General features: G+C 35.0%; 1 protein-coding gene across 1 annotated transcript; it reads left to right on the top strand.

Moving 5' to 3' along the window:
• The first annotated feature begins 23,741 nt into the window (after positions 1 to 23,741).
• Positions 23,742 to 26,575, top strand: LOC125810132 (transmembrane emp24 domain-containing protein p24beta2-like). The gene is made up of 4 exons (XM_049489658.1): positions 23,742 to 23,977; positions 24,757 to 24,943; positions 25,021 to 25,128; positions 26,110 to 26,575. The coding sequence occupies exons 1-4, from the start codon at positions 23,762 to 23,764 to the stop codon at positions 26,241 to 26,243; spliced, it is 645 nt and encodes a 214-aa protein (XP_049345615.1). The 5' UTR covers positions 23,742 to 23,761; the 3' UTR covers positions 26,244 to 26,575.
• Positions 26,576 to 26,934: the final 359 nt, after the last annotated feature.

The raw sequence follows: 26,934 nt of genomic DNA, 5'->3' as shown, positions 1-26,934 counted from the left end.
CTTTTTTCTATTCAATATTACTATAATCTTTGACTAATCTATTTCTAAATTTGTCATAAGAAGTTACACGAAATGTTTGTAAGCTAAACACAAAAGAGTCTTTGTTGACTCATTGCACTTAACCTTTTTTTCTGATCCAAGATTATTATAATATTTGACTAATCTATTCCTATATTTGGCATATTAGTTAAAATTTGATTTTAAATAATTTGGAAAAATTTAAGGGGTCTCATTATTGTTAAGTTGACTGATAATAAATGAGCTCATTATTATAAAGTTGACCAATAGTAAAATATCTTGACCAATCCTATTACTCCCTATGTCCCTAATTCCTTTGCCACTTTTAAATTGACACACCTATTAAGAAAACAACGATTGACATAATGAGTTTATCATTTTACCCCTATTAACTATGAAGTTGATGAATTAAAAACATAAGAGTTTCAAGTTGTACCTTTTTCAAATTAATTAATTGAGGGTATATTAAGTAAAAAAATTTGTCTTTTCTTGATTTGTCAAAATAAACAAATAATTAGGCACAACTAAACAAAGGAAAAGTGGACAAATAAATAGGACAGGGGACTAATATAATTGGACTAATGGACCATATTAACAAATTTGAGGGATATCATTATTGTTAAGTTGACTAATAATAAATGAGGTCACTATTATAAAGTCGACCAATAATAAAATATCTTGACCTATCCTATTAATATAATTTGAAAGAGATAGACATTATGAGAAATAACTATAAATAGACATTCATATATGAAGGAAATTAAACACCCCACACATACAGTGCACAACTTCATTTCTACTTACAGATCTTACCTCATCTACCATACCTCATCTACCATCGCGCCGTTTATCGATATTCAATCCCATCTTGCTCCACCACCCCATCACCACCACCACAAATGCTTCAACCGTTAATATCTAGCAGTACCATTCAATCTTCTGTTTATCAAACATCCCAATCGTAGTTGGAGATAAGGCTCTCCATCCATTCACTGACATTTAGCGTTCATATGGACAACAACCAAGAAATAACTATGAACATTCAAGATCTCATGTACCTGGCTCAAATTATACCATAAGGAATGAGGTTGAGATAGAAGTCTATGACAACCACCTGAGTTTCCCATGGAATTACTCACCACCAATGGAGTATCCAATTTTCTCCCAGTGGGGGGATGACTACCCAATCCATATGATTCTCCCATGGGCCGAACTCCCTTTCTATCACCCCCAACAACTAGGGGTGACAGTACTGCGAACAAACAGCCCACCAATCTCGTTGATCTACGTCCTAAGTTCTGACTCTTCAAGCAGAACTTATACTTCACCTTCACATCAAACACAAATCGAACAAGAATCAACTCTTATTCCATGTATGGATCTCCATCAAGGAGTTCATCCAAAGTTTTATGCTTTCATATCCATAAATCCTTTTTTGTAAATATATATTTTAATGAGATGCATAGGGATTTCTCAAAAAGAATCGCATATTTACCAAAAGGATTTCTTGGAGTTTAGAACATACACCTTTAGGCGAATTCCTTGTTGGAGTGTCATGGATGGAAGAGGAGTTGTGTCTTGTTCAATTTATGGTTGGTGTGAAGGTGGGTGTGAATACCGCTCAAAAGGTCGAAAGTTGGGACATAGATCGGCAAGATTGGGGGGATGTTTGGTCCCAGTATTATCACCTTGGCTATTGGGGGTGATAAAAATGAAGTTCGGTCCGTGGAAGATTCACTGGTTTTGGGTATTCATCCACCATTGGGTGAAAATTGGATTCCCCACTAGTGGGTAATTCCGTAAGAAATTCATGTGACTCGATAGGTTTCTATCCCCAACCATATTCCTTGTGTTATAATTTTAGTTGGGTGCACAAGCAGAGGGGAACCTACATGGTGTCAAGAGGGTTTATATGAATCCACTTCGTAAAAACATTGTACGGTATACTTGATTTGTCTTATGGACAATACAAGTATAGATAAAGTTTTGACCATGCTCGCACCAAAGAAAGTATTTAGTACAATGGTAAAGTGGGTTCATTTTCGATCATGAGTCGAAACCAACCAACAACAAAGGGGGGAGCTACAACCATGTAAGGGTTAGCTTTTCTTGGATTATGCTACCACAAGACACTGAAGGTTATCTTTTCTTATTTATTCATAATGATCTAGAATTAGTAAATATACACTTGCAGAGGTGAAAATTTTCAAGAATATACAACATATTTATTATTATCCCACAAGTGGGGTTTGTAGAGAGTAAGATTTACACAAACCTTTTTGAAGAATGAAAAATGTCTCAAGTGATAATGAGATGAGTGGTTGTCTTATCTGGTATAAACTATTAAACAATCCTCATGTAATGACCCTCGAGGTCATTTCTATATTTTTGACATGTTTTTACTGTTTTTTCCCCTTCCCATTGCTTTCTAATAGATTTTGGGTGGCATGCTTCTCGAGGTGGTTGGTAGAGTTTTGCACCAGGTTTTCTATTTTGGAGTCTTATGAAGTGAAAGAGTTGACTTTAGTCAACATCCATAGAATATGATGTCGCATGTGGATTCCATCAGTTTCATCACTTTCAAAAGCTCATTTTTAGTGTAGTAGGATGGTTAGTTGCGGTGTCGAGGCATTCAGTTGGAGTTTTGTGTCGTTAGAAATAACTTTTCAATTTTAGCCAAAGTTTGACTTCAATCAATATTCTTGGTAAACTCGCTCATATGAGAATTGTGTTAGAGCAATTAGCTTCGGAATGTTGTGTTTGGTCTGAAATTTGGTTTGGATCCTAAGGTGATCAGGATGATTTTGTGGCGTTTGTCATTTTGGTTGTTGTTTCCCTTCAAAGTGTTGACTTGAGTCAACATTCTAACGAGACGGCCTCCGTTAATTGTTCTGTTGAGTCCGGAGTATAATTCTAAAATAAGTAAAACTTGTGGTTTGCGATGTTTGTCCCCCAAATGTAATCAGAGGGTCCATTTATAGTTTGGAGCATTGATGCTCCAACTGTTGATGCAACAATTACTTGTGTGACGGCTTTAGAAGTAGTTGTTTTAGCGAGGGTTCTTGAGGGAGTGGGGACCGCATAAACGTCCATCCAACCACTTTTGCGGCAAGCGCCTCTTGGAACTGGGCCGCTTTAGCGACCAACTAATGACTTTAGCGATAGCAGCTTAAGGGACCACTTGACCGCTTTTGTGGTCATTGCTAGGGATTTAATTCCTCTTCCTTTTTCATTATTCAAAGAAAAGAACCCCAATGCAAAAAACTCAGTTCTAGGTGTTTTTACCCGTCTCCTGACCGATTGAAGTGATTCAAAGGTAAATTTCTCTCATTTTTCTCACTAAATTAAATTAGATTCTAGCGTTATTTTCGTAAATCTTTCCGTTCAAAACCTTAATTCTCTTTGATTTCGAATTCTTCAAGAATAGTATGTGGACCATTTGTGTTCCGAATTTAATTCAGTATTCACCCAACTTTCGGGTATGTTATCCTCATCTCGAGGGGAACATAATAATAGAGTTAGTTTCTCAATTACGTAACGACAGTCTAAAATCAATTTTACCTAATTTTTTATACAAGTTTCTTATCTATGATATGGGTACCGTTCATCCCGTATTGAATTATACTTTACATTCTTGTAATTGTGGCAATGTTATGAGGCTGTGCGGAAGGAAAAACACTCGAGTAGAGGTTCGAGTGCAGTTTCGGCTTTGAGGTAGGTTATGGTTTCTCTGTTTTAGACTTGGTTTAGCATGATTATATATACATTTGACTAATTTGATAGTTAGGATGGTTTTAGAATTAGTACGTAGGTGTGCTTGATCCTTAATGATATTGTTAGCCATTTCTGGTTATTTAGCTTAGTATTTTAGTCGATAAGGCTTAGTTTAGATTGATTCTTGGCTTGGTTATCATTTTAGATCCTTAGAATGCTCTTAGGTGGTATGGAACTTAGATTGTTTGTACAATGGTTGCTTTGGTGTTTTGTATGCCCTTTGAGTAATGTTTTGAGTTATCACTTTATTGATTAAATTGCTTAGGGTTTGAGGTCGTGGACTTGTACTAGATGGAGTTCCAAGTTAGTACGACTATGGGATGACGGGTGTTTGCCTGATTGTGTGTTTGGTATGGCTGCTTTTGAGAATGACTTGTTGGAGTTGGTGTAAAATCATGTTCAAGGCATACTGATAACATAATTGCTTCTGATATTTGAAAGAAAAGAGGTTTTTGATATACTTACTAGATATTACTACGTTTTCTATTATTTTAGCTACAAGGGAACGGAATTAGTAGTTTTTACTGATGGAAACTTGGTTTTTAAAGGAAATGCACCATTTTCGCCTTTCTAAGACATATGTTGATAAGCTCTGACGACCCGCAGACTAAATTCCAACTTTTATTCACATAATTAACTTTCTTTTATAACCTCAAAAGTACTTAACTAAGGAATCTTTTCTCAGAAAGTCAAATAACTTTCTTTGATAACATCAAAGTCACTTAACTAAGGATATTTTACCTATAAAGTCACCCAAATCATTATGTTAAATGAGAGTAGATTTGTAATGCCAATACCTCTAAGCCTAAAGATTTCATGAGTGTGACTACCTTTGTGAGATTTTTTACTATTTACCATTGGATAAAATGTTCTTGACAATTCGATGCAAGTATCTAAAGACAAATTCTATATCTTTAAATATCCCTTTTCGTTCCCTTTAAACCCCATATATGTAGCTTGTAATTAATTGGACAAATATCTATAAATTGATGAAACCAAAGATTCATTGGTGTTCAAAATGAAAAAGAAAAACGGATATTATCGAATGATCATCCGTAATCTTAATAAGATAGTTTACCATCACGTGAAGTGCAACATCACTTGAACCGCAAATAAATTATATCGAGTAGAAAATGAGTATATAAATAACAAAAAATTATCACATGAAAATTATCATACCTTATTTTTTTAAAATTCTATACATGTAATATCAATCTAAAGAATCGCTAGCCCACTCAATATTTACTTGTGAAATTATTTATCATCCATGTGCTATCACAGTTCTCATTCTACTATAGCTAAATTGGGTTAGGCGGCCAACCCAGCCCCGCCTATGCTATAATTTGGAGGATATTTACCATGCGTACCTAATGCTTGCTAATTACAATTTATAGTTGATTACTATTCAATTGTTACATGTATCAATTATATTCATTTGTTTTAACTGTACTTGTAGTCATTTGCTCTACTATATTAATTGTTACTAGCTTGTATCACTTGTATCTATTCGCTCTGTATCGATTGTTACTAGCTTGTATCACTTGTATTCATTCGTTCTATTGTATTAATTGTCGCCAATTTATCACTTATTTCATTCTACAAATATACCTACCAATAATAATTGGGGAAACTTTCAAAAATGAATGTAGTTTGAGCTTAACTAGAGATATATAGTTATAGTTTGCTTAATTACGAATTATACCTACATGTTAGGGGGATGCGAGATGCAAGCGGGACTAGGAGATGGAGATAGAGGCGAGTGAGATCGAGAGAGGGAAAAGAGAGGATAGATACATGTTGTATTCATAGTATCAGGTTGTATAACGAATACAATTGATACAATTGATTTGTATCAAAATAAATACAATTGTATTCATTTGTCGCGTAATTACTAAAAGTGGGCCCATAAATGCAAAAAATTGTCTAAAAAAATAGTGGGACTAAAAGTAATACTCCACCAACTCATTACGGAGGTCCTCATAGAGTTTTTTCAGAAAAAATATCCATCTGCCACAAGGTGCCAAATCCATGGGCTAATTACACACGAAAATTCAAGAAAGTTGCGTAATTCCTAAAAGTTGGCCTACAAGTGCTAAATTATATCTAAAGAATAGTGGGACTATACGTAATGCTCCCCCAATTTATTAAGGAGGACCTCATAAATATTTTTAGAAAAAAATTCTTTGTGCCACAAGACGCCAGATCCATGGGCTAATACACATGAAAAACTACGAAAGTCGCGTAATTCCGAAAAGTTGGCCCATAAATGCAAAAATATGACATAAAAATGGTGGAACCATACGTAATGCTTCCCCAACTCATTACAGAGGTCCTCAAAAAAAAGAATCGAAAAAACTTCCGGTTGCCACTAGGAGCCTAATACAAAGGGTAATTACACACGAAAAATCAAGAAAGTCGCGTAATTCCTAATAGTTGGCCTGTAAATGCAAAAATATGTCTTCAAATGGTGGGACTATACGTAATGCTCCCCAACTCATTATGGTGGTCCTCATATATTTTTTTCAGAAATGTCACAAGGCGCCATATTTATGGGCTAATACACATAAAAGATCAAGAAAGACGCGTAATTTCTAAAAGTTGGCCGGCAAATGCAACAATATGCCTTTAAAATATAGTGGGACAATACATAATGCTCCTCCAAATCATTACCGAGGTCCTTATAAAGTTGTTTCAAAAAAATGTTCAAGTGCAACAAGGCGCCAATCCATAGGCTAATTACACACTAAAATTCAAGAAAGTCGCAAAATTCAAAAAAATTGGCCCGTAAATGCAAAAGTATGTCTAAAAATGGTGAGATTATACGCAATGCTCCCCCAACTCTTTACGGAGGTCCTCATAAAGTGTTTTAGAAAAAAAATTGGGTGCCACAAGGTGCCAAATCAATAGGCTAATACGCACAAAAAAAAATTAGAAAGACGCGAAATTAAAAGTTGGCCCATAAATGCAAAAAATATTCCTTAAAAATGGCGGGACTATACGTAATTCTTCCCTAATTCATTTCGGAAGTCCGCATAAAAGAAGTTAGAGGTGGATTTTCGCAATTTTTTCGAACTTGAGAATGTATTTAGTGTGATAAAAGAAGTTACAAGAAATGTTTGTAGACTAAACACAAAAGAGTCACTACTGAGGCCATTGCACTTGGCCTTTTTTCTATTCAAGATTACTATAATCTTTCACTAATCTATTTCTAAATTTAGCATAAGAAGTTACACGAAATGTTTGTAAGCTAAACACAAAAGAGTCTTTGTTGACTCATTGCACTTAGCCTTTTTTCTGATCCAAGATTATTATAATCTTTGACTAATCTATTCCTATATTTGGCATATTAGTTAAAATTTGATTTTAAATTATTTGGAAAAATTTAAGGGGTCTCATTATTGTTTAGTTGACTGATAATAAATGAGCTCATTATTATAAAGTTGACCAATAGTAAAATATCTTGACCAATCCTATTACTCCCTATGTCCCTAATTCCTTTGCCACTTTTAAATTGACACACCTATTAAGAAAACAATGATTGACATAATGAGTTTATCATTTTACCCATATCAACTATGAAGTTGATGAATTAAAAACATAAGAGTTTCAAGTTGTACCTTTTTCAAATTAATTAATTGAGGGTATATTAAGTAAAAAAAATTGTCATTTCTTAATTTGTCAAAATAAACAAATAATTAGGCACAACTAAACAAAGGAAAAGTGGACAAATAAATAGGACAGGGGACTAATATAATTGGACAAATGGAACATATTAACAAATTTGAGGGATCTCATTATTGTTAAGTTGACTGATAATAAATGAGCTCACTATTATAAAGTCGACCAATAATAAAATATCTTGACCAATCCTATTAATATAATTTGAAACAGATAGACATTATGAAAAAATAACTATAAATAGACATTCATATATGAAGGAAAATAAACACCTCACACATACAATGCACAATTTCATTTCTACTTACAGATCTTACCTCATCTACCATCGCGCCGTTTATCGATATTCAATCCCATCTTGCTCGACCACGACAAATGCCTCAACCGCTAATACCTAGCAGTACCATTCAATATTCTGTTTATCAAACACCCCAATCGTAGTTGGAGATAAGGCTCTCCATCCATTCACTGACATTTAGAGTTCATATGGACAACAACCAAGAAATAACTATGAACATTCAAGATCTCATGTACCTGGCTCAAATTATACCATAAGGAATGAGGTTTAGATAGAAGTCTATGACAACCACATGAGTTTCCCATGGAATTACTCACCACCAATGGAGAATCCAATTTTCATCCAACGGGGGGATGACTACCCAATCCCTATGATTCTCCCACGGGCCGAACTCCCTTTCTATCACCCCCAACAACTAGGGGTGACAGTACTGCGAACAAACAGCCCACCAATCTCGTTGATCTACGTCCCAAGTTCTGACTCTTCGAGCAGAACTCATACTCCACCTTCACACCAACCACAAGTGGAACAAGAATCAACTCTTATTCCATGTATGGATCTCCATCAAGGAGTTCATCCTAAGTTTTATGCTCTCATATCCATAAATCCTTTTTTGTAAATATGTATTTTAATGAGATGCATAGGGATTTCTCAAAACGAATCGCATATTTACCAAAAGGATTTCTTGGAGTTGAGAACATACACCTTTGGGAGAATTCCTTGTTGGAGTGTCATGGATGCAAGAGGAGTTGTGTCTTGTTCGATTTATGGTTGGTATGAAGGTGGGTGTGAATACCGCTCGAAGGGTCGGAAGTTGGGACATAGATCGGCAAGATTGGTGGGATGTTTGGTCCCAGTATTATCACCTTGGCTGTTGGGGGTGATAAAAAGGAAGTTCGGTCCGTGGAAGATTCACTGGTATTGGGTATTCATCCACCATTGGGTGAAAATTGGATTCCCCACTAGTGGGTAATTCCGTAAGAAATTCATGTGATTCTATAGGCTTCTATCCCCAACCTTATTCCTTCTGTTATAATTTTAGTCGGGTGCACAAGCAGAGGGGAACCTACCTGTTGTCAAAAGGGTTTATCTGAATCCACTTCGTAAAAACATTGTACGGTATACTTGGTTTGTCTTATGGACAATACAAGTATAGATAAAGTTTTGACGCTGCTCGCACCTAAGAAAGTATTTAGTACAATGGTAAAGTGGGTTCATTTTAGATCCTAAGTTGAAACCAACCAATAACAAAGGGCGGAGCTACAACCATTTAAGGGTTAACTTTTCATGGATTATCTTACCACAAGGCACTGAAGGTTATCTTTTCTTATTGATTCATAATGATCTAGAATTAGTAAATACACACTTGCAGAGGTGAAAAAATTTCAAAAATATACAACATATTTATTATTATCCCACAAGTGGGGTTTGTAGAGAGTAAGATTAGCACAAACCTTTTTGAAGAATGAAAAATATCTCAAGTGATAATGAGATGAGCGGTTGTCTTATCTGGTATAAACTATTAAGCAATCCTCATGTAATATTTTTGACATGTTTTTACTGTTTTTCCAATTCCCATAGCTTTCAAATAGATTTTGGGTGGCATGCTTGTCGAGGTGGTTGGGAGAGTTTTGTGTGAGGTTTTCTATTTTGGAGGCTAATGAAGTGAAAGAGTTGACTTTAGTCAACATCCATAGAATATCATGTCGGATGAGGATTCCATCAGTTTCATCACTTTCAAAAGCTCATTTTTAGTGTAGTAGGATGGTTAGTTGCGGTTTCGAGGCATTCAGTTGGAGTTTTGTGTCGTTAGAAATAACTTTTAAATTTTAGCCAAAGTTTAACTTCAATCAATATTCTTGGTAAACTCGGTCATATGGGAATTGTGTTAGAGCAATTAGCTTCGGAATGTTGTGTTTGGTCTGAAATTTGGTTTGGATCCTAAGGTGATCAGGATGATTTTGTGGCGTTTGTCATTTTGGTTGTTGTTTGTCACGCCCCGAGCCTACACCCTGGGCGGGACTGGCACCTGGAGACCCTTGCTAGCCCCAGGCGAACCCTTGGCCTGCCTTTCTTAACTCAGCGGAAACCTAACTCAACAGAATAACTCAACGTCATGCAAAGACATAAACAACTTAACTAATAAAAATATGGCCCAAAGGGCAACTCGAGCCTCAAAATAGAATATTTACATATATATATATATACATATACATGGATGAGAGACTCAAAACTACTGACTGACTGTCTATTGAAGCCTCTAATATACTGAGATGGATGTGGGGACAGACCCCGCAACATCCTAGTAGAACAAAACTAAGTACACAAAATAATTGAGTCCTCCGGAATACAAGGAGGCTCACCACAGACTCTGGAGTGCTCAGCTGGATCAACGACGTGCAGGATGCTGATCCGGGGTACCTGTATCTGCATCATAAGACGATGCAGGTCAACTGGCATCAGTACATGGAATGTACGAATATGTGAGCTGGAAAAGCTGAACCACAACTTAAGCTTGAAAGGAGAACAGGAGATCACTTACCTTGACTCTGAACAACTCATATAAATGACTGGACTCAAAGTAAAGCAATAAGACGCCAGCCATACATAATAAGCTTGTAAACGAATGTAAACAACTTATATCGTTAAGGATAAAATGATAACAAACTCAGCTTTTCTTTTATAAACATAATACAACTTTTGTGGGAGGTTCTTTAACCGACAACCACCACTACGAGCCTTAGTGATGATACAACGTTTTACCTCACGTTGCCAAAGGACCATCCTATACCTTGCCATCGATATAGGACCTTACTTTTGCTTAGTGGATCCACTAGCCTAATCTTACGTGATCATCTAAAAAGAATGATACGTCAAGTCCCATGTTGGCGCATGGTTCTTATGGAGAGTTGAGTTAATATGAACTCGTGTCCCCAATTCGGTGCTCAATACTACTCCCAAAAATACTTTGGCTCATGCTTTTAAAATAACTTCTTTCTTTGATTGAGACGATTACTCAAAACTTAGCCCAAAGGCTCTTTTTGGAAAACATGGCTCCTTTCTTACTTAAATGTAAAAACATTTAGAACTTCTTTGGGAAGTACATAGTTCCCTAATAACTTTGGAGAAATGGACTCGACTCTTTTCTCCTTACTTTATTTAAATTCTTTACTTTTGACTTGACTTGAAACTCTTAACTCAACTTGAGACTTGAAACGACGTTAAGATGTTCAATAACGACTCTTGAAAAGCTTTAAAGACTTGCTTTGACTTGCTTAACTTCTAAGCTTGGCTCTAACTCCACTTGACTTCTAACTTCACTTGACTTGATCCTAACTTTCTTGAATTATGGATTCAAGGACTTGATTGGTATTTGGAAGGACCTCATGGTGTTTAGGAATGATTTAGGAATGATTTTGGGAATGATTTAGGAATGATTTGGGACAGCCAAACTACAGAAAATCTTCGAACATAAATTCTGAAAACAGTGGAGTCCGCGTCCTGTCCGCGACGCGGAGAAGATTTTGTTCACAGAGGGAACAAGTCCGCGACGCGGACGTGCTCCTCGCAAGCTGCCCGACTTTCTCCTTCACGTTACCAACTCTAAACTTTCTAACTTCAAGGGTTCCAGCCCCAATCACTTAGAAACATGAAATCCCTCAACATTCAATAGATTTCAACTCAAAACCCCAATCGGAAACAAGTCCCAAATCATCAAGAATCTCAACATTTCAATCAACAACAATACCAACAAAAATTTCAACAACAACCACAACTAACAACTTTAACAACTTCAACCACAACAACTCACAACTTTAACAACAAAGCCAATCCTTTCTTAATGAATAAAAGGGGTTAGGTGTGTGGGGGAAAGGATCACCCACCACTAAAAGCTCACATACCTTGATAGGGATCACCCCCGACGAAAATCCACGATGATCTCCTCGATTTTTCCTCTTCTTCTTCTCCTCTTCTTCTCTTCTTCCTCTCTTCTTCACTCTCAAGCCCTAGCCTTCACTCTCTTAGAATGGAACAAAATGATCCAAAGATCAGCCCTATACAACAATATAATCCCAAAAGAATTGGCTAGGGAAAAGACTAAAATGCCCTTAATGATTCCCGGACGGATTTCCTTGTCAACTGCCCAACTTTCAAAGGCCATAACTCGCTCATACGAACTCGGAATTGAGCAAACTCGGCGGCGTTGGAAAGATCGTTCCGAGGGCTATGCAACCATAACTGGAAATACTTCTAACTCATCATGAGCTAGAAGTTATGACTGATCAAAGTTGACCAAAAACTCACCTTTTCCATACTTAGCCAAAATTTTCCAGATTTTCAAATCCTTTCCAAAAATGAAAATTTCCAATTCTAAGCCTCTTCAATTATTTCACATTGCCGGATGTTACATTGTTTCCCTTCAAAGTGTTGATTTGAGTCAACATTCTAACGAGACGACCTCCGTTAGTTGTTCCGTTGAGTCCGGAGTATCGTTCTAAAATAAGTAAAACCTGTGGTTTGCATTGTTTGTCCCCCGAATGAATTCAGAGGGTCCATTTATAGTTTGGAGCATTGATGCTCCAACTGTTGATGCAACAATTATTGGTGTGACGGCTTTAGAAGTAGTTGGTTTAGAGAGGGTTCTTGACGGAGTGGGGACCGCATAAACGGCCATCTTACCACATTTGCGGCAAGCGCCTCTTGGAACTGGGCCGCTTTAGCGACCAACTAATGGCTTTAGCGATGGCTGCTTAAGGGACCACTTGACTGTTTTTGTGGTCATTGCTTGGGATTTAATTCCTCCTCCTTTTTCATTATTCAAAGAAAAGAACCCCAATGCAAAAAGCACAGTTCTAGGTGTTTTTACCCTTCTCCTGACCGATTGAAGTGATTCTAAGGTAAATTTCTCTCATTTTACTCACTAAATAAAATTCGATTCTAGCGTTATTTTCGTAACTCTTTCCGTTTAAAACCTTAATTCTCCTTGATTTCGAATTCTTCAAGAATAGTATGTGGACCATTTGTGGTCCGAATTTAATTCAGTCTTCACCCAACTTTCAGGCATGTTATCCTTATCTCGAGGGGAACATAATAATAGAGTTAGTTTCTCAATTACGTAACGACAGTCGAAAATTGATTTTTACCTTATTTTTATACAAGTTTCTTATCTATGATATGGGTATCGTTCATCCCGCATTGAAATGTACTTTATATTCTTGTAATTGTGGCAGTGTTATGAGGCTGTGCGGAAGGAAAAACACTCGAGTAGAGGTTTGAGTGCAATTTCGGCTTTGAGGTAGGTTATGGTTTCTCTGTTTTAGACTTGGTTTAGCATGATTATATATACATTTGACTAATTTGATAGTTAGGATGGTTTTAGAATTAGTACGTAGGTGTGCTTGATCCTTAATGATATTGTTAGCCATTTCTGGTTATTTAGCTTAGTATTTTAGTCGATAAGGCTTAGTTTAGATTGATTCTTGGCTTGGTTATCGTTTTCGATCCTTAGAATGCTCTTAGGTGGTATGGAACTTAGATTGTATGTACAATGGCTGCTTTGGTGTTTTGTCTGCCCTTTGAGTTATGTTTTGAGTTATCACTTTATTGATTAAATTGCTTAGGGTTTGAGGTCGTGGACTTGTACTAGATGGAGTTCCAAGTTAGTACGACTATGGGATGACGGGTGTTTACCCGATTGTGTGTGTGGTATGGCTGCTTTTGAGAATGACTTGTTGGAGTTGGTGTGAAATCATGTTCATAGCATACTGATAACATAATTGCTTATGATATTTGAAAGAAAAGAGGTTTTTGATATACTTACTAGATATTACTACGTTTTCTATTATTTTAGCTCCAAGGGAACGAAATTAGTAGTTTTTACTGATGGAAACTTGGTTTTTAAAGGAAATGCACCATTTTCGCCTTTCTAAGGCATATGTTGATAAGCTCTGACGACCCGCAGACTAAATTCCAACTTTTATTCACATAATTAACTTTTTTTTATAACCTCAAAAGTACTTAACTAAGGAATCTTTTCTCAGAAAGTCAAATAACTTTCTTTGATAACATCAAAGTCACTTAACTAAGGATATTTTACCTATAAAGTCACCCAAATCATTATGTTAAATGAGAGTAGATTTGTAATGCCAATACCTCAAAGCCTAAAGATTTAATGAGTGTGACTACCTTTGTGAGATTTTCTACTATTTACCATTGGATAAAATGTTCTTGACAATTCAATGCAAGTATCTAAAGACAAATTCTATATCTTTAAATATCCCTTTTCGTTCCCTTTAAACCCCATATATGTAGCTTGTAATTAATTGGACAAATATCTATAAATTGATGACATCAAAGATTCATTGGTGTTCAAAATGAAAAGGAAAAACGGGTATTATCGAATGATCATCTATATGCTTAATAAATTATATCGAGTAGAAAATGAGTATATAAAATGACAAAAAAATATCACATGAAAATTATCATACCTTATTTTTTTAAAATTCTATACGTGTAATATCAATCTAAAGAACCGCTAGCCCACTCAATATTTACTTGTGAAATTATTTATCATCCCTGTGCTATCAGAGTTCTCATTCTACTATAGCTAAATTGGGTTAGGCGGCCAACCCAGCCCCCCCTATGCTATAATTTGGAGGATATTTACCATGCGTACCTAATGCTTGCTAATTACAATTTATAGTTGATTACTATTCAATTGATACATGTATCATTTATATTCATTTGTTTTAACTGTACTTGTATTCATTTGCTCTACTATATTAATTGTTACTTGCTTGAATCACCTGTATCTATTCGCTCTGTATCGATTGTTACTAGCTTGTATCATTTGTATTTATTTGTTCTGTTGTATCAATTGTTATTAGTTTGTATCAATTGTATTCATTCGTTCTATTGTATTAATTGTCGCCAATTTATCACTTATTTCATTCCACAAAATATACCTACCAATAATAATTGGGGAAACATTCAAAAATGAATGTAATTTGAGCTGAACTAGAGATATATAGTTATAGTTTGCTTAATTACGAATTATACCTACATGTTAGGTGGATGCGAGAGGCACGCAAAACTAGGAGATGGAGGATAGAGGCGAGTGAGATCGAGAGAGGGAAAAGAGAGGATAGATACATGTTGTATTCGTAGTATCAGGTTGTATCACGAATACAATTGATTTGTATCAAAATAAATACAATTGTATTCATTTGTCGCGTAATTTCTAAAAGTGGGCCCATAAATGCAAAAAATTGTCCAAAAAATTAGTGGGACTAAAAGTAATACTCCACCAACTCATTATGGAGGTCCTCATAGAGTTTTCTCAGAAAAAATATCCATCTGCCACAAGGTGCCAAATCCATGGGCTAATTACACACGAAAATTCAAGAAAGTTGTGTAATTCCTAAAAGTTGGCCTACAAGTGCTAAAATATGTCTAAAAAATAGTGGGACTATACGTAATGCTCCGTCAACTTATTAAGGAGGACCTCATAAAGTTTTTTAGAAAAAAATTCTTTGTGCCACAAGGCGCCAGATCCATTAGCTAATACACATGGAAAAAAAAAGTCGCGTAATTCCAAAAACTTGGCCCATAAATGCAAAAATATGCCATAAAAATGGTGGAACTATACATAATGCTTCCCCAACTCATTACAGAGGTCCTCATAAAAAAGTAATTGAAAAAACTTCTGGTTGCCACTAGGCGCCTAATACAAAGGGTAATTACACACGAAAAATCAAGAAAGTCGCGTAATTTCTAATACTTGGGCTGTAAATGCAAAAATATGTCTTCAAATAGTGGAACTATATGTAATGCTCCCCCAACTCATTATGGTGGTCCTCATATATTTTTTTCAGAAATATCACAAGGCGCCATATTTATGGGCTAATACACTTGAAAAATCAAGAAAGACGCGTATTTTCTAAAAGTTGGCCGGCAAATGCAAAAATATTCCTTTAAAATATGGTGGGACAATACATAATGCTCCTCCAAATCATTACGGAGGTCCTTATAAAGTTGTTTCAGAAAAAATGTTCTAGTGCAACAAGGCGCCAATCCATAGGCTAATTACACACTAGAAATAAAGAAAGTCGCGAAATTCAAAAAAATTGGCCCGTAAATGCAAAAGTATGTCTAAAGATGGTGAGATTATACGCAATGCTCCCCCAACTCTTTACGGAGGTCCTCATAAAGTTTTTTAGAAAAAAAAAATTGGGTTCCACAAGGTGCCAAATCAATAGGCTAATACGCACAAAAAAAAATTAGAAAGACGCGGAATTAAAAGTTGGCCCACAAATGCAAAAAACTATTCCTTAAAAATGGCGGGACTATACGTAATGCTTCCCTAATTCATTACGGAGGTCCTCATAAAAGAAGTTAGAGGTGGATTTTTGCAATTTTTTCGAACTTGAGAATGTATTTAGTGTGATAAAAGAAGTTACAAGAAATGTTTGTAGACTAAACACAAAAGAGTCACTACTGAGGTCATTGCACTTGGCATTTTTTCTATTCAAGATTACTATAATCTTTGACTAATCTATTTCTAAATTTGGCATAAGAAGTTACACGAAATGTTTGTAAGCTAAACACAAAAGAGTCTTTGTTGACTCATTGCACTTGGCCTTTTTTCTGATCCAAGATTATTATAATCTTTGACTAATCTATTCCTATATTTGGCATATTAGTTAAAATTTGATTTTAAATAATTTGGAAAAATTTAAGGGGTCTCATTATTGTTAAGTTGACTGATAATAAATGAGCTCATTATTATAAAGTTGACCAATAGTAAAATATCTTGACCAATCCTATTACTCCCTATATCCCTAATTCCTTTGCCACTTTTAAATTGACACACCTATTAAGAAAACAATGATTGACATAATGAGTTTATCATTTTACCCCTATTAACTATGAAGTTGATGAATTAAAAACATAAGAGTTTCAAGTTGTACCTTTTTCAAATGAATTAATTGAGGGTATATTAAGTAAAAAAAATTGTCTTTTCTTGATTTGTCAAAATAAACAAATAATTAGGCACAACTAAACAAAGGAAAAGTGGACAAATAAATAGGACAGGGGACTAATATAATTGGACTAATGGAACATATTAACAAATTTGAGGGATCTCATTATTGTTAAGTTGACTGATAATAAATGAGCTCATTATTATAAAGTTGACCAATAATAAAATATCTTGACCAATCTTATTATTCACTACGTCCCTAATTACTTGTTTACATTTAAATTGACACGCTTTTTAAGAAAAAATAATGATTGACATAATGAGTTTATCATTTTACCCCTATTAACTATGAAGTTGATGAATTAAAAACATAAGAATTTCAAGAAGTTGTACCTTTTTCAAATTAATTAATTGAGGGTATAATAGATAGAAAAAATTGCCATTTCTTAATTTGTCAAAATAAACAAATAATTAGGCACAACTAAAAAAAGGAAAAGTGGACAAATAAATAGGAAAGGGGAGTAATATAATTGGATTAATGGAACATATTAACAAATTTGAGGGATATCATTATTGTTAAGTTGACTGATAATAAATGAGCTCATTACAATAAAGTTGACCAATCCTATTAATATAATTGGACTAATGGAACATATTAACAAATTTAAAGGGTCTCATTATTGTTAAGTTGAGTGATAATAAATGAGCTCATTATTATAAAGTTGACCAATAATAAAATATCTTGACCAATCCTATTAATATAATTTGAAAGAGATAGACATTATGAAGAATAACTATAAATAGACACTCATACATGAAGGAAAATAAACACCTCACACATACAATGCACAACTTCATTTCTATTTACAGATCTTACCTCATCTACCATCGCGTCGTTTATCGACATTCAATCCCATCTTGCTCCACCACCCCATCACCACCACCACAAATGCCTCAACTGCTAATATCTAGAAGTACCATTCAATGTTTTGTTTATCAAACACCCCAATCGTAGTTGGAGACAAGGCTCTCCATCCATTCACTGACATTTAGCTTTCATATGGACAACAACCAAGAAATAACTATGAACATTCAAGATCTCATGTACCTGGCTCAAATTATACCATAAGGAATGAGGTTTAGATAGAAGTCTATGACAACCACATGAGTTTCCCATGGAATTACTCACCACCAATGGAAAATCCAATTTTCACCCAATAGGGGGATGACTACCCAATCCCTATGATTCTCCCACGAGCCGAACTCCCTTTCTATCACCCCCAACAACCAGGGGTGACAGTACTGGGAACAAACAGCCCACCAATCTCGTTGATCTACGTCCCAAGTTCTGACTCTTCGAGCAGAACTCATACTCCACCTTCACACCAACCATAAGTCGAACAAGAATCAACTCTTATTCCATGTATGGATCACCATCAAGGAGTTCATCCAAAGTTTTATGCTCTCAACTCCATAAATCCTTTTTTGTAAATATGTATTTTAATGAGATGCATAGGGATTTCTCAAAAAGAATCGCATGTTTACCAAAAGGATTTCTTGGAGTTGAGAACACACACCTTTGGGCGAATTCCTTGTTGGAGTGTCATGGATGGAAGAGGAGTTGTGTCTTGTTCGATTTATGATTGGTATGAAGGTGGGCGTGAATATCGCTCGAAGGGTCGAAAGTTGGGACATAGATCGGCAAGATTGGTGGGATGTTTGTTCCCAGTATTATCACCTTGGCTATTGGGGGTGATAAAAAGGAAGTTCGGTCCGTGGAAGATTCATTGGTATTGGTTAGTCATCCACCATTAGGTGAAAATTGGATTCCCCACTAGTGGGTAATTCCGTAAGAAATTCATGTGATTCTATAGGCTTCTATCCCCAACCTTATTCCTTCTGTTATAATTTGAGTCAGGTGCACAAGCAGGGGGGAACCTACCCGGTGTTGAGAGGGTTTATATGAATCCACTTCGTAAAAACATTGTACGGTATACTTGATTTGTCTTATGGACAACACAAGTATAGATAAAGTTTTGGCCCTGCTCGCACCAAAGAAAGTATTTAGTACAATGGTAAAGTGGGTTCATTTTAGATCCTAAGTCGAAACCAACCAACAACAAAGGGCGGAGCTACAACCATGTAAGGGTTAGCTTTTCTTGGATTCTCTTACCACAAGGCACTGAACGTTATGTTTTCTTATTGATTCTAAATGATCTAGAATTAGTAAATACACACTTGCAGAGGTGAATCATTTCAAGAATATACAACATATTTATCAGTATCCCACAAGTGAGGTTTGTAGAGAGTAAGATTTACATAAACCTTTTTGAAGAATGAAAAATGTCTCAAGTAATTAATGAGATGAGTGGTTGTCTTATATGGTATAGACTATTAGGCAATCCTCATGTAATGACCCTCGAAGTCATTTCTATATTTTTGACCTGTTTTTACTGTTTTTCCCCTTCCCATAGCTTCCTAATAGATTTTGGGTGGTATGCTTCTCGAGGTGGTTGGGAGAGTTTTGTGCTAGGTTTTCTATTTTGGAGGCTTATGAAGTGAAAGAGTTAACTTTAGTCAACATCCATAGAATATGATGTCGCATGAGGATTCCATTAGTTTCATCACTTTCAAAAGCTCATTTTTGGTGTAGTAGGATGGTTAGTTATGGTGTCGAGGCTTTCAGTTGGAGTTTTGTGTCGTTAGAAATAACTTTTAAATTTTAGCCAAAGTTTGACTTCAATCAATATTCTTGGTAAACGCGCTCATATGGGAATTGTGTTAGAGCAATTAGCTTTGGAATGTTGTGTTTGGTCTGAAATTTGGTTTGGATCCTGAGGTGATCAGGATGATTTTGTGGCGTTTGTTATTTTGGTTGTTGTTTCCCTTCAAAGTGTTGACTTGAGTCAACATTCTAACGAGACGACCTCCGTTAGAGTCTGGAGTATCGTTCTAAAATAGGTAAAACTTGTGGTTTGCATTGTTTGGCCCCCGAATGAATTCAGAGGGTCCATTTATAGTTTGGAGCATTAATGCTCCAACTGTTGATGCAACAATTACTGGTGTGACAGCTTTAGAAGTAGTTGTTTTAGCGAGGGGTCTTGAGGGAGTAGGGACCCCATAAACGGTCATCTAACCATTTTTGCGGCAGGCGCCTCTTGGAATTGGGCCGCTTTAGCGACCAACTGATGGCTTTAGCGATGGCTGCTTAAAGGACCACTTGACTGCTTTTATGGTCATTGCTGGGGATTTAATTCCTCCTCCTTTTTCATTAGTCAAAGAAAAGAACCCCATTGCAAAGAGCTCTGTTCTAAGTGTTTTTACCCGTCTCCTGACCGATTGAAGTGATTCAAAGGTAAAAAAATTCTCTCATTTAATTAGTAAATTAAAGTAGATTCTAGCTTTATTTTCGTAACTCTTTCCGTTTAAAACCTTAATTTTTCTTGATTTCGAATTCTTCAAGAATAGTATGTGAAACATTTGTGGTCTGATTTTAATTCAGTCTTCACCCAACTTTCGGGCATGTAATCCTCATCTCGAGGGGAACATAATAATAGAATTAGTTTCTCAATTACGTAACGACACTCGAAAATCAATTTTTACCTTATTTTTATACAAGTTTCTTAGCTATGATATGGGTACCGTTCGTCCCATATTGAATTGTACTTTATATTCTTGTAATTGTGGCAGTGTTATGAGGCTGTACGGAAGGAAAAACACTCGAGTAGAGGTTTGAGTGCAATTTCGGCTTTGAGGTAGGTTATGGTTTCTCTGTTTTAGACTTTGTTTAGCATGTTTATATATACATTTGAGTAGTTTGATAGTTAGGATGGTTTTAGAATTAGTACGTAGGTGTGCTTGATCCTTAATGATATTGTTATCCATTTCTGGTTATTTAGCTTAGTATTTTAGTCGATAAGGCTTAGTTTAGATTGATTCTTGGCTTGGTTATCGTTTTAGATCTTTAGAATGCTCTTAGGTGGTATGGAACTTAGATTGTATGTACAATGGTTGCTTTGGTGTTTTGTATGCCCTTTGAGTTATGTTTTGAGTTATCACTTTATTGATTAAATTGATTAGGGTTTGAGGTCATGGACTTGTACTAGATGGAGTTCCAGGTTAGTACGACTATGGGATGACGGGTGCTTACCCGATTGTGTGTGTCGTATGGCTGCTTTTGAGAATGACTTGTTGGAGTTGGTGTAAAATCATGCTCATGGCATACTGATAACATAATTGCTTATGATATTTGAAAGAAAAGAGGTTTTTGATACACTTACTAGATATTACTACGTTTTCTATTATTTTAACTCCAAGGGAACGAAATTAGTAGTTTTTACTAATGGAAACTTGGTTTTTAAAGGAAATGCACCATTTTCGCCTTTCTAAGGCATATGTTGATAAGCTCTGACGACCCGCAGACTAAATTCCAAGTTTTATTCACATAATTAACTTTCTTTTATAACCTCAAAAGTACTTAACTAAGGAATCTTCTCTCAGAAAGTCAAATAACTTTCTTTGATAACATCAAAGTCACTTAACTAAGGATATTTTACCTACAAAGTCACCCAAATCATTATGTTAAATGAGAGTAGATTTGTAATGCCATTACCTCAAAGCCAAAAGATTTAATGAGTGTGACTACCTTTGTGAGATTTTCTACTATTTACCGTTGGATAAAATGTTCTTGACAATTCGATGCAAGTATCTAAAGACAAATTCTATATCTTTAAATATCCCTTTTCATTCCCTTTAAACCTCATATATGTAGCTTGTAATTAATTGGACAAATATCTATAAATTGATGACATCAAAGATTCATTGGTGTTCAAAATGAAAAAGAAAAACGCATATTATCTAATGATCATCCGTAAACTTAATAATATAGTTTACCATCACGTGAAGTGCAACATCACATGAAGCACAAATAAATTATCGAGTAGAAAATGAGTATATAAAATGACAAAAAAATATCACATGGAAATTATCATACCTTATTTTTTTAAAATTCTATACGTGTAATATCAATCTAAAGAACTGCTAGCCCACTCAATTTTTACTTGTGAAATTATTTATCATCCATGTGCTATCACAGTTCTCATTCTACTTAGCTAAATTGGGTTAGGCGGCCAACCCAGCCCGCTATGCTATAATTTGGAGGATATTTACCATGCGTACCTAATGCTTGCTAATTACAATTTATAGTTGATTACTATTCAATTGTTACATGTATCATTTATATTCATTTGTTTTAACTGTACTTGTATTTATTTGCTCTACTATATTAATTGTTACTATAGCTTGTATCACTTGTATCTATTCGCTCTATATCGATTGTTACTAGCTTGTGTCACTTGTATCAATTGTTACTAGTTTGTATCTCTTGTATTCATTCGTTCTATCGTATTAATTGTCGCCAACTTATCACTTGTTTCATTCTAAAAATATACCTACCAATAATAATTGGGGAAACTTTCAAAAATGACTATAGTTTGTGCTTAATTTGAGATATATAGTTATAGTTATCTTAATTACATATTATACCTATATGTTAGGGGGATGCGAGAGGGAAGCGGGACTAGGAGATGGATGAGAGAGGCGAGCGAAATCGAGAGAGGGAGGAGAGAGGATAGATACATGTTGTATTCGTAGTATCAGGTTGTATCACGAATACAATTGATACAATTGATTTGTATCAAAATGAATACGATTGTATTCATTTTAGGAGGAGAGAGGCAAGCGAGATCGAGAGAGGGAGGAGAGATGTTGTATTCGTTGTATCACGAATACAATTCATACAGAGTACAAATACAATTGATACAAATACAAATGTCTGAATACAATTGATTTGTATCATAGATCGCATATGATTGTATCAATTGTATTAACGAACACAATTTGTGTAGAAGAATACAAATTGCCATAATATGATAGATTCAAAATACGTATACAGTTGATACATAATACAAAAAGACTGTTGATATGAAACACAAATACATTTGATACATAATACAAAATACAATATTTATGTGGATGTTTGTTGGGCGAGAGCGAGAGAGATTTGCTATAAAACCCTACATATAGCTACGAATTGTAATTTTTTATACTATAGTGGTTTATCGTAAATACATATGATATGCTTTCCTTGTTGAGTAATTTTCCCTAATAAATATTATGTATAAGTTAGCTACACCAAATAATTATTTCATATAAAAATATAATGCTAAATAATATCATTGAAAAAAACCTCACCTTTTTAAATGTATAATTTACATAAATCTCATAATGTTAAGAGTTAATTACATTATTTTCCTACTCTTTTCCAAATTACAAGAATCCCTTAAAATTTATGAATTTCGGATACATCACTGGACTTCCGGATACATCAACAAACATCCAGATACATAAGGGAAGGATGTATTCGAGAGGAGAGGGATGTATCAGAGAGGGATAGGACATCTGAATACATAGGGAGGGATGTATTTGAGAGGAGATGGATGTATCAGAGAGGGATAGGACATCTCCGAGAGGAGGATAAGGATGTATCAATGAAAGAGGGGAATAATGTATCCGAGAGGGAATTTTTTTAAAAGTTTTAAATGGTAGAGAATTTTAGACATTAAAGTAAAATAAGACGTGTGTTTAGGTAATTTTTCATTTTTCAATTAAGAGAAGAAAATAAAATAAAGTAGTTCCCTTAATTAAAAAAAAAAAAACTAAAATTACTTTACATGAAATAATTGTTTAAGTTGAGGTTTGGAAGTACACCATAACCAAGTTCCCAACTTGCAACTTCAAAACGGGTTGTTGTGTCGGGCAAAACATCTACTTTATTCCATCTTCGCACGTCCTTTTTACTTTGATGTTTTAACTTGGTCAAACTCTTGCGATTCCCTCTTCAAAATTCCACTTTTTTTCAAGAAAATGGTAAGCCTAAGTTTTTTTTTTTTTTTTTTGTTAATTAATTTTTTTTTGTTGGATTTGGAAAATTGAAGTTTGAATTTTAATGGCAGATGAGAAATGGGTTATGTCAAGTTTGGATCTGTATTACAATATCAATATTGGTGATTGGATTGAACATGAAAGGTGCATTTGGGATTAGATTTGTAATTGAAAAAGAAGAATGTTTTTCTCATAAGGTTGAAATGGGGGAAACTGTTCATTATTCATTTGTTGTTATCAAGTCTGAAGGCGATTGGCATCACAGTAATGACGGTGTTGATCTTGTGGTACCAATTTCTATACCTTAATATTTTTGTAGTTGAATCTCCAAGATTTTAAAATGCTCCAAATTCGACTTATGCATTTAAATCTGGGTAAGTACTAGTAAAAACACCAATTTATGGTAGTTAGTTGTATCAAGACTCTGTATTAATTAAGTTAATTATGTATGTGATAATGGAAGTGGATTCAGAACACCGGCATTGTTATTTTGTAAAATAAAAAGTTGGAACTAGCAAGGTTGTATGTTTATTTCTATTCCAGAAAGCTACCGCGTATTGACATAATTAAAATTTAAAATATAAATATGTAGAAAACTATATGTTAATCATCATTATTATCAAAAAGTGAAGCTATCGGGTGATCAACTTTCGTATATTTTTGAATAACTCCATCTCTATCCGGTGATCAACTGTGTTTTGTGTATTTTTGAATAACTCCATCCCTTTCGTACACACCAGAAGGAAGAAGTGCATACACACACATCTGATTATATGTTCAAGACAGAGTAGAGTGTATGCAGCTGTATATTCATGAAATTTCGAATGTCAGAGCTTTAAATTGGTTGATGCATATCGGTACAAAGAGTACTCGACTCAGTTTTTTCTTAAGATTCTGTGTAGTTGTTAGTTCTGCAAAAGAGTTCTTCATGCTTTCTTGAGGAGGAAATCTTCTATAGTCAAGTTGTACATTTTCTGCTTGAGAAGTTTAGGCTTTTATCCATCATTTAGTCAGTTGTCTGTACTAGGATTATTGAATTGATGTTGCTGAGATGGTGGGATTTTAGGTGAAGGGGCCTTCTGGAGAACAGATTCATGATCTTCGTGACAAAATAAGCGAGAAGTCTGAGTTTACATCTCATCATGAAGGAATTTATCGTTTCTGTTTCACTAACAAGTCGCCATATCATGAAACCATTGACTTCGATCTACATGCTGCTCACTTTGTATACCATGATGAGCATGCAAAAGATGGTACGCGTTCTACTTTGGTTTATTGTAAGTCTTGGCTTTATATTAGAGAATTAACTTGATTAGTCTGTGACCTGCAGAGCATTTCAAGCCTTTGTTTGAGCACATCGGAAAGCTAGAGGAAGCTTTGTACAACATTCAGTTTGAGCAGCACTGGTTAGAGGCCCAGACAGACCGTCAAGCAATAGGTATCAATATAATGTGTACTTGTTTCGCTAATGATTTCTTACATGATGCAGCTTCAACTGCATCAATACTCGTGATACAAAATCAAAATTCGTTTCCCTTTAGGTTGCATGTCGTATAGGATAATTTTCCTTTTCTAGTTTCTTCTTTTTGGATGTCTATCTCTTCAGTGTTTAGTAGATCAAATTTAAATGCTTGATGGGAAAATCCATGAGTCATGCCTGTGACCCACTTAAAGTTAATTTGCGGCAAATGTTAATCAGCTGAGCCACACTGTTCACTTCTTCTCATCAACATGGGCATCCACAAACAGTATGAACTTCAAGTTGATGTAAATTGAACCGTGTTGTAAGTTAAGTCTATTGATGCAGTACACTTTTGCAGTTGTTTTCTTGGGATTTACATTATATATCCCGGTTTCAGTTGTTTGAATACTTCCCTTTACAGTGACACGGTAACAATTAGGTTTCCGTTGGGTTGTGTCAATGAGGCACAGCAAGAGAATATCATTCCTTCCCGTGTATAGATTTGCATCGGGTTGACTCAATGAGACACAATAAGAGAAGATGATTTCATAGTGTATATTACTCCCTCTGTTTCAACTTGTTTGTTTGGTTTTGACTTTGCCACGGAGTTTAAGAAAGTAAAGAAGACTTTTTGAATCTTGTTATCTTAAAATTAAAGATATGTAGAATGTTCCAAAATGTCCTTTAATCTTGTAGTCTTAAACATGTCACGTGGGAAGTTTGAATTTAAAAGTTGCCAAAAAGGGAAAGATGTAATCTTTTTGAAACGGACTAGAAAGGAAAGTAAGACAAACAAATTGACGTGGAGGGAGTATGTGGTTTGACACTTTCTGCAACTCAAATTTGAACTTCATTATGTGAAAGTAGTCTCCCTAATTTTTTCTAGAATCATGAAATTGTGCATAATCCAATGCTTATTATATTTTTAATATGCTGATGTAATTCCTACTAATGCAGTGAATGAAGGAATGAGCAAGAGAGCAATGTACAAAGCTCTTTTTGAGTCTTCAGCTCTTATTTGTGTTAGTTTTCTACAAGTATTCCTCCTCAAGCATTTGTTTGAACGAAAGCTGGGGCAGTCCAGAGTTTAGTTTTCGGCACAGGGAGGATAACATTCTTCTGCCCAAACCCTGTAAACTCAGATGTATTCACTTTTTGTGCCTTTTATCTGAAGGCAGAATATTGCTACAGAAACTAGAATGACCGATGTCCTTTTTGGAGATTAAGTTATTTCGATACATTCTTTCAGGAATTAGTGAGATTTTCCTAATCTATGTTTTAAGATTATCTGCTTGGCATGCAAGTTCTTTCAATGTCCGTGGCACAGTCCATTGTTGAATTTTGATACCTCAAGTTGTGTAATCATATTTATTTGATACTGACAATTTCTCATTGTAACCTTCATTTTTGGCTGTTTTTGGTATGTCTTGACTCTTGTTTTTCAGATTGTTTCAAAGTGTCTTGGGGAACTGATTAGCAGTAGTTCTGTTTCTTTTATTATATAGCTGATGCTCGGGACAAGTTTGCACGTACTTCTACTAATTCCACATGATACATGTTACCTCTCCCACTAACACAGGTTCTGATAACTCTATCTACTGGTGCTTAGACGATTTGTCTATTTTTATTTTATTTTTGTAAAATATAAACTTATGACTCTGTTTCAAATTTTTAAAAATTGAAATTGCATACTTGTAAATGATATTCTACCTTTTTGGTGAATTTGGAATTCCAAATTAAACTTTGAAACTGAAGTTGAGAATTTGTTCAAATGTCATAAAC

This window comes from Solanum verrucosum, unplaced genomic scaffold (genome assembly GCF_900185275.1).
Source record: "Solanum verrucosum unplaced genomic scaffold, falcon-dt-bn FXZP01000276.1, whole genome shotgun sequence".
NCBI classification, from domain to species: Eukaryota; Viridiplantae; Streptophyta; class Magnoliopsida; order Solanales; family Solanaceae; genus Solanum; species Solanum verrucosum.
This window is presented reverse-complemented; position numbering and strand designations above follow the sequence as displayed.

Bases quoted from the DNA above. Each gene is read 5' to 3' on its own strand.
- LOC125810132 (XM_049489658.1), top strand. From the start codon at position 23,762: ATGAGAAATGGGTTATGTCAAGTTTGGATCTGTATTACAATATCAATA. The intron at 23,978-24,756 runs GTACCAATTTCT...GTGGGATTTTAG, and splicing joins ATGACGGTGTTGATCTTGTG to GTGAAGGGGCCTTCTGGAGA. The intron at 25,129-26,109 runs GTATCAATATAA...CTACTAATGCAG, and splicing joins GACAGACCGTCAAGCAATAG to TGAATGAAGGAATGAGCAAG.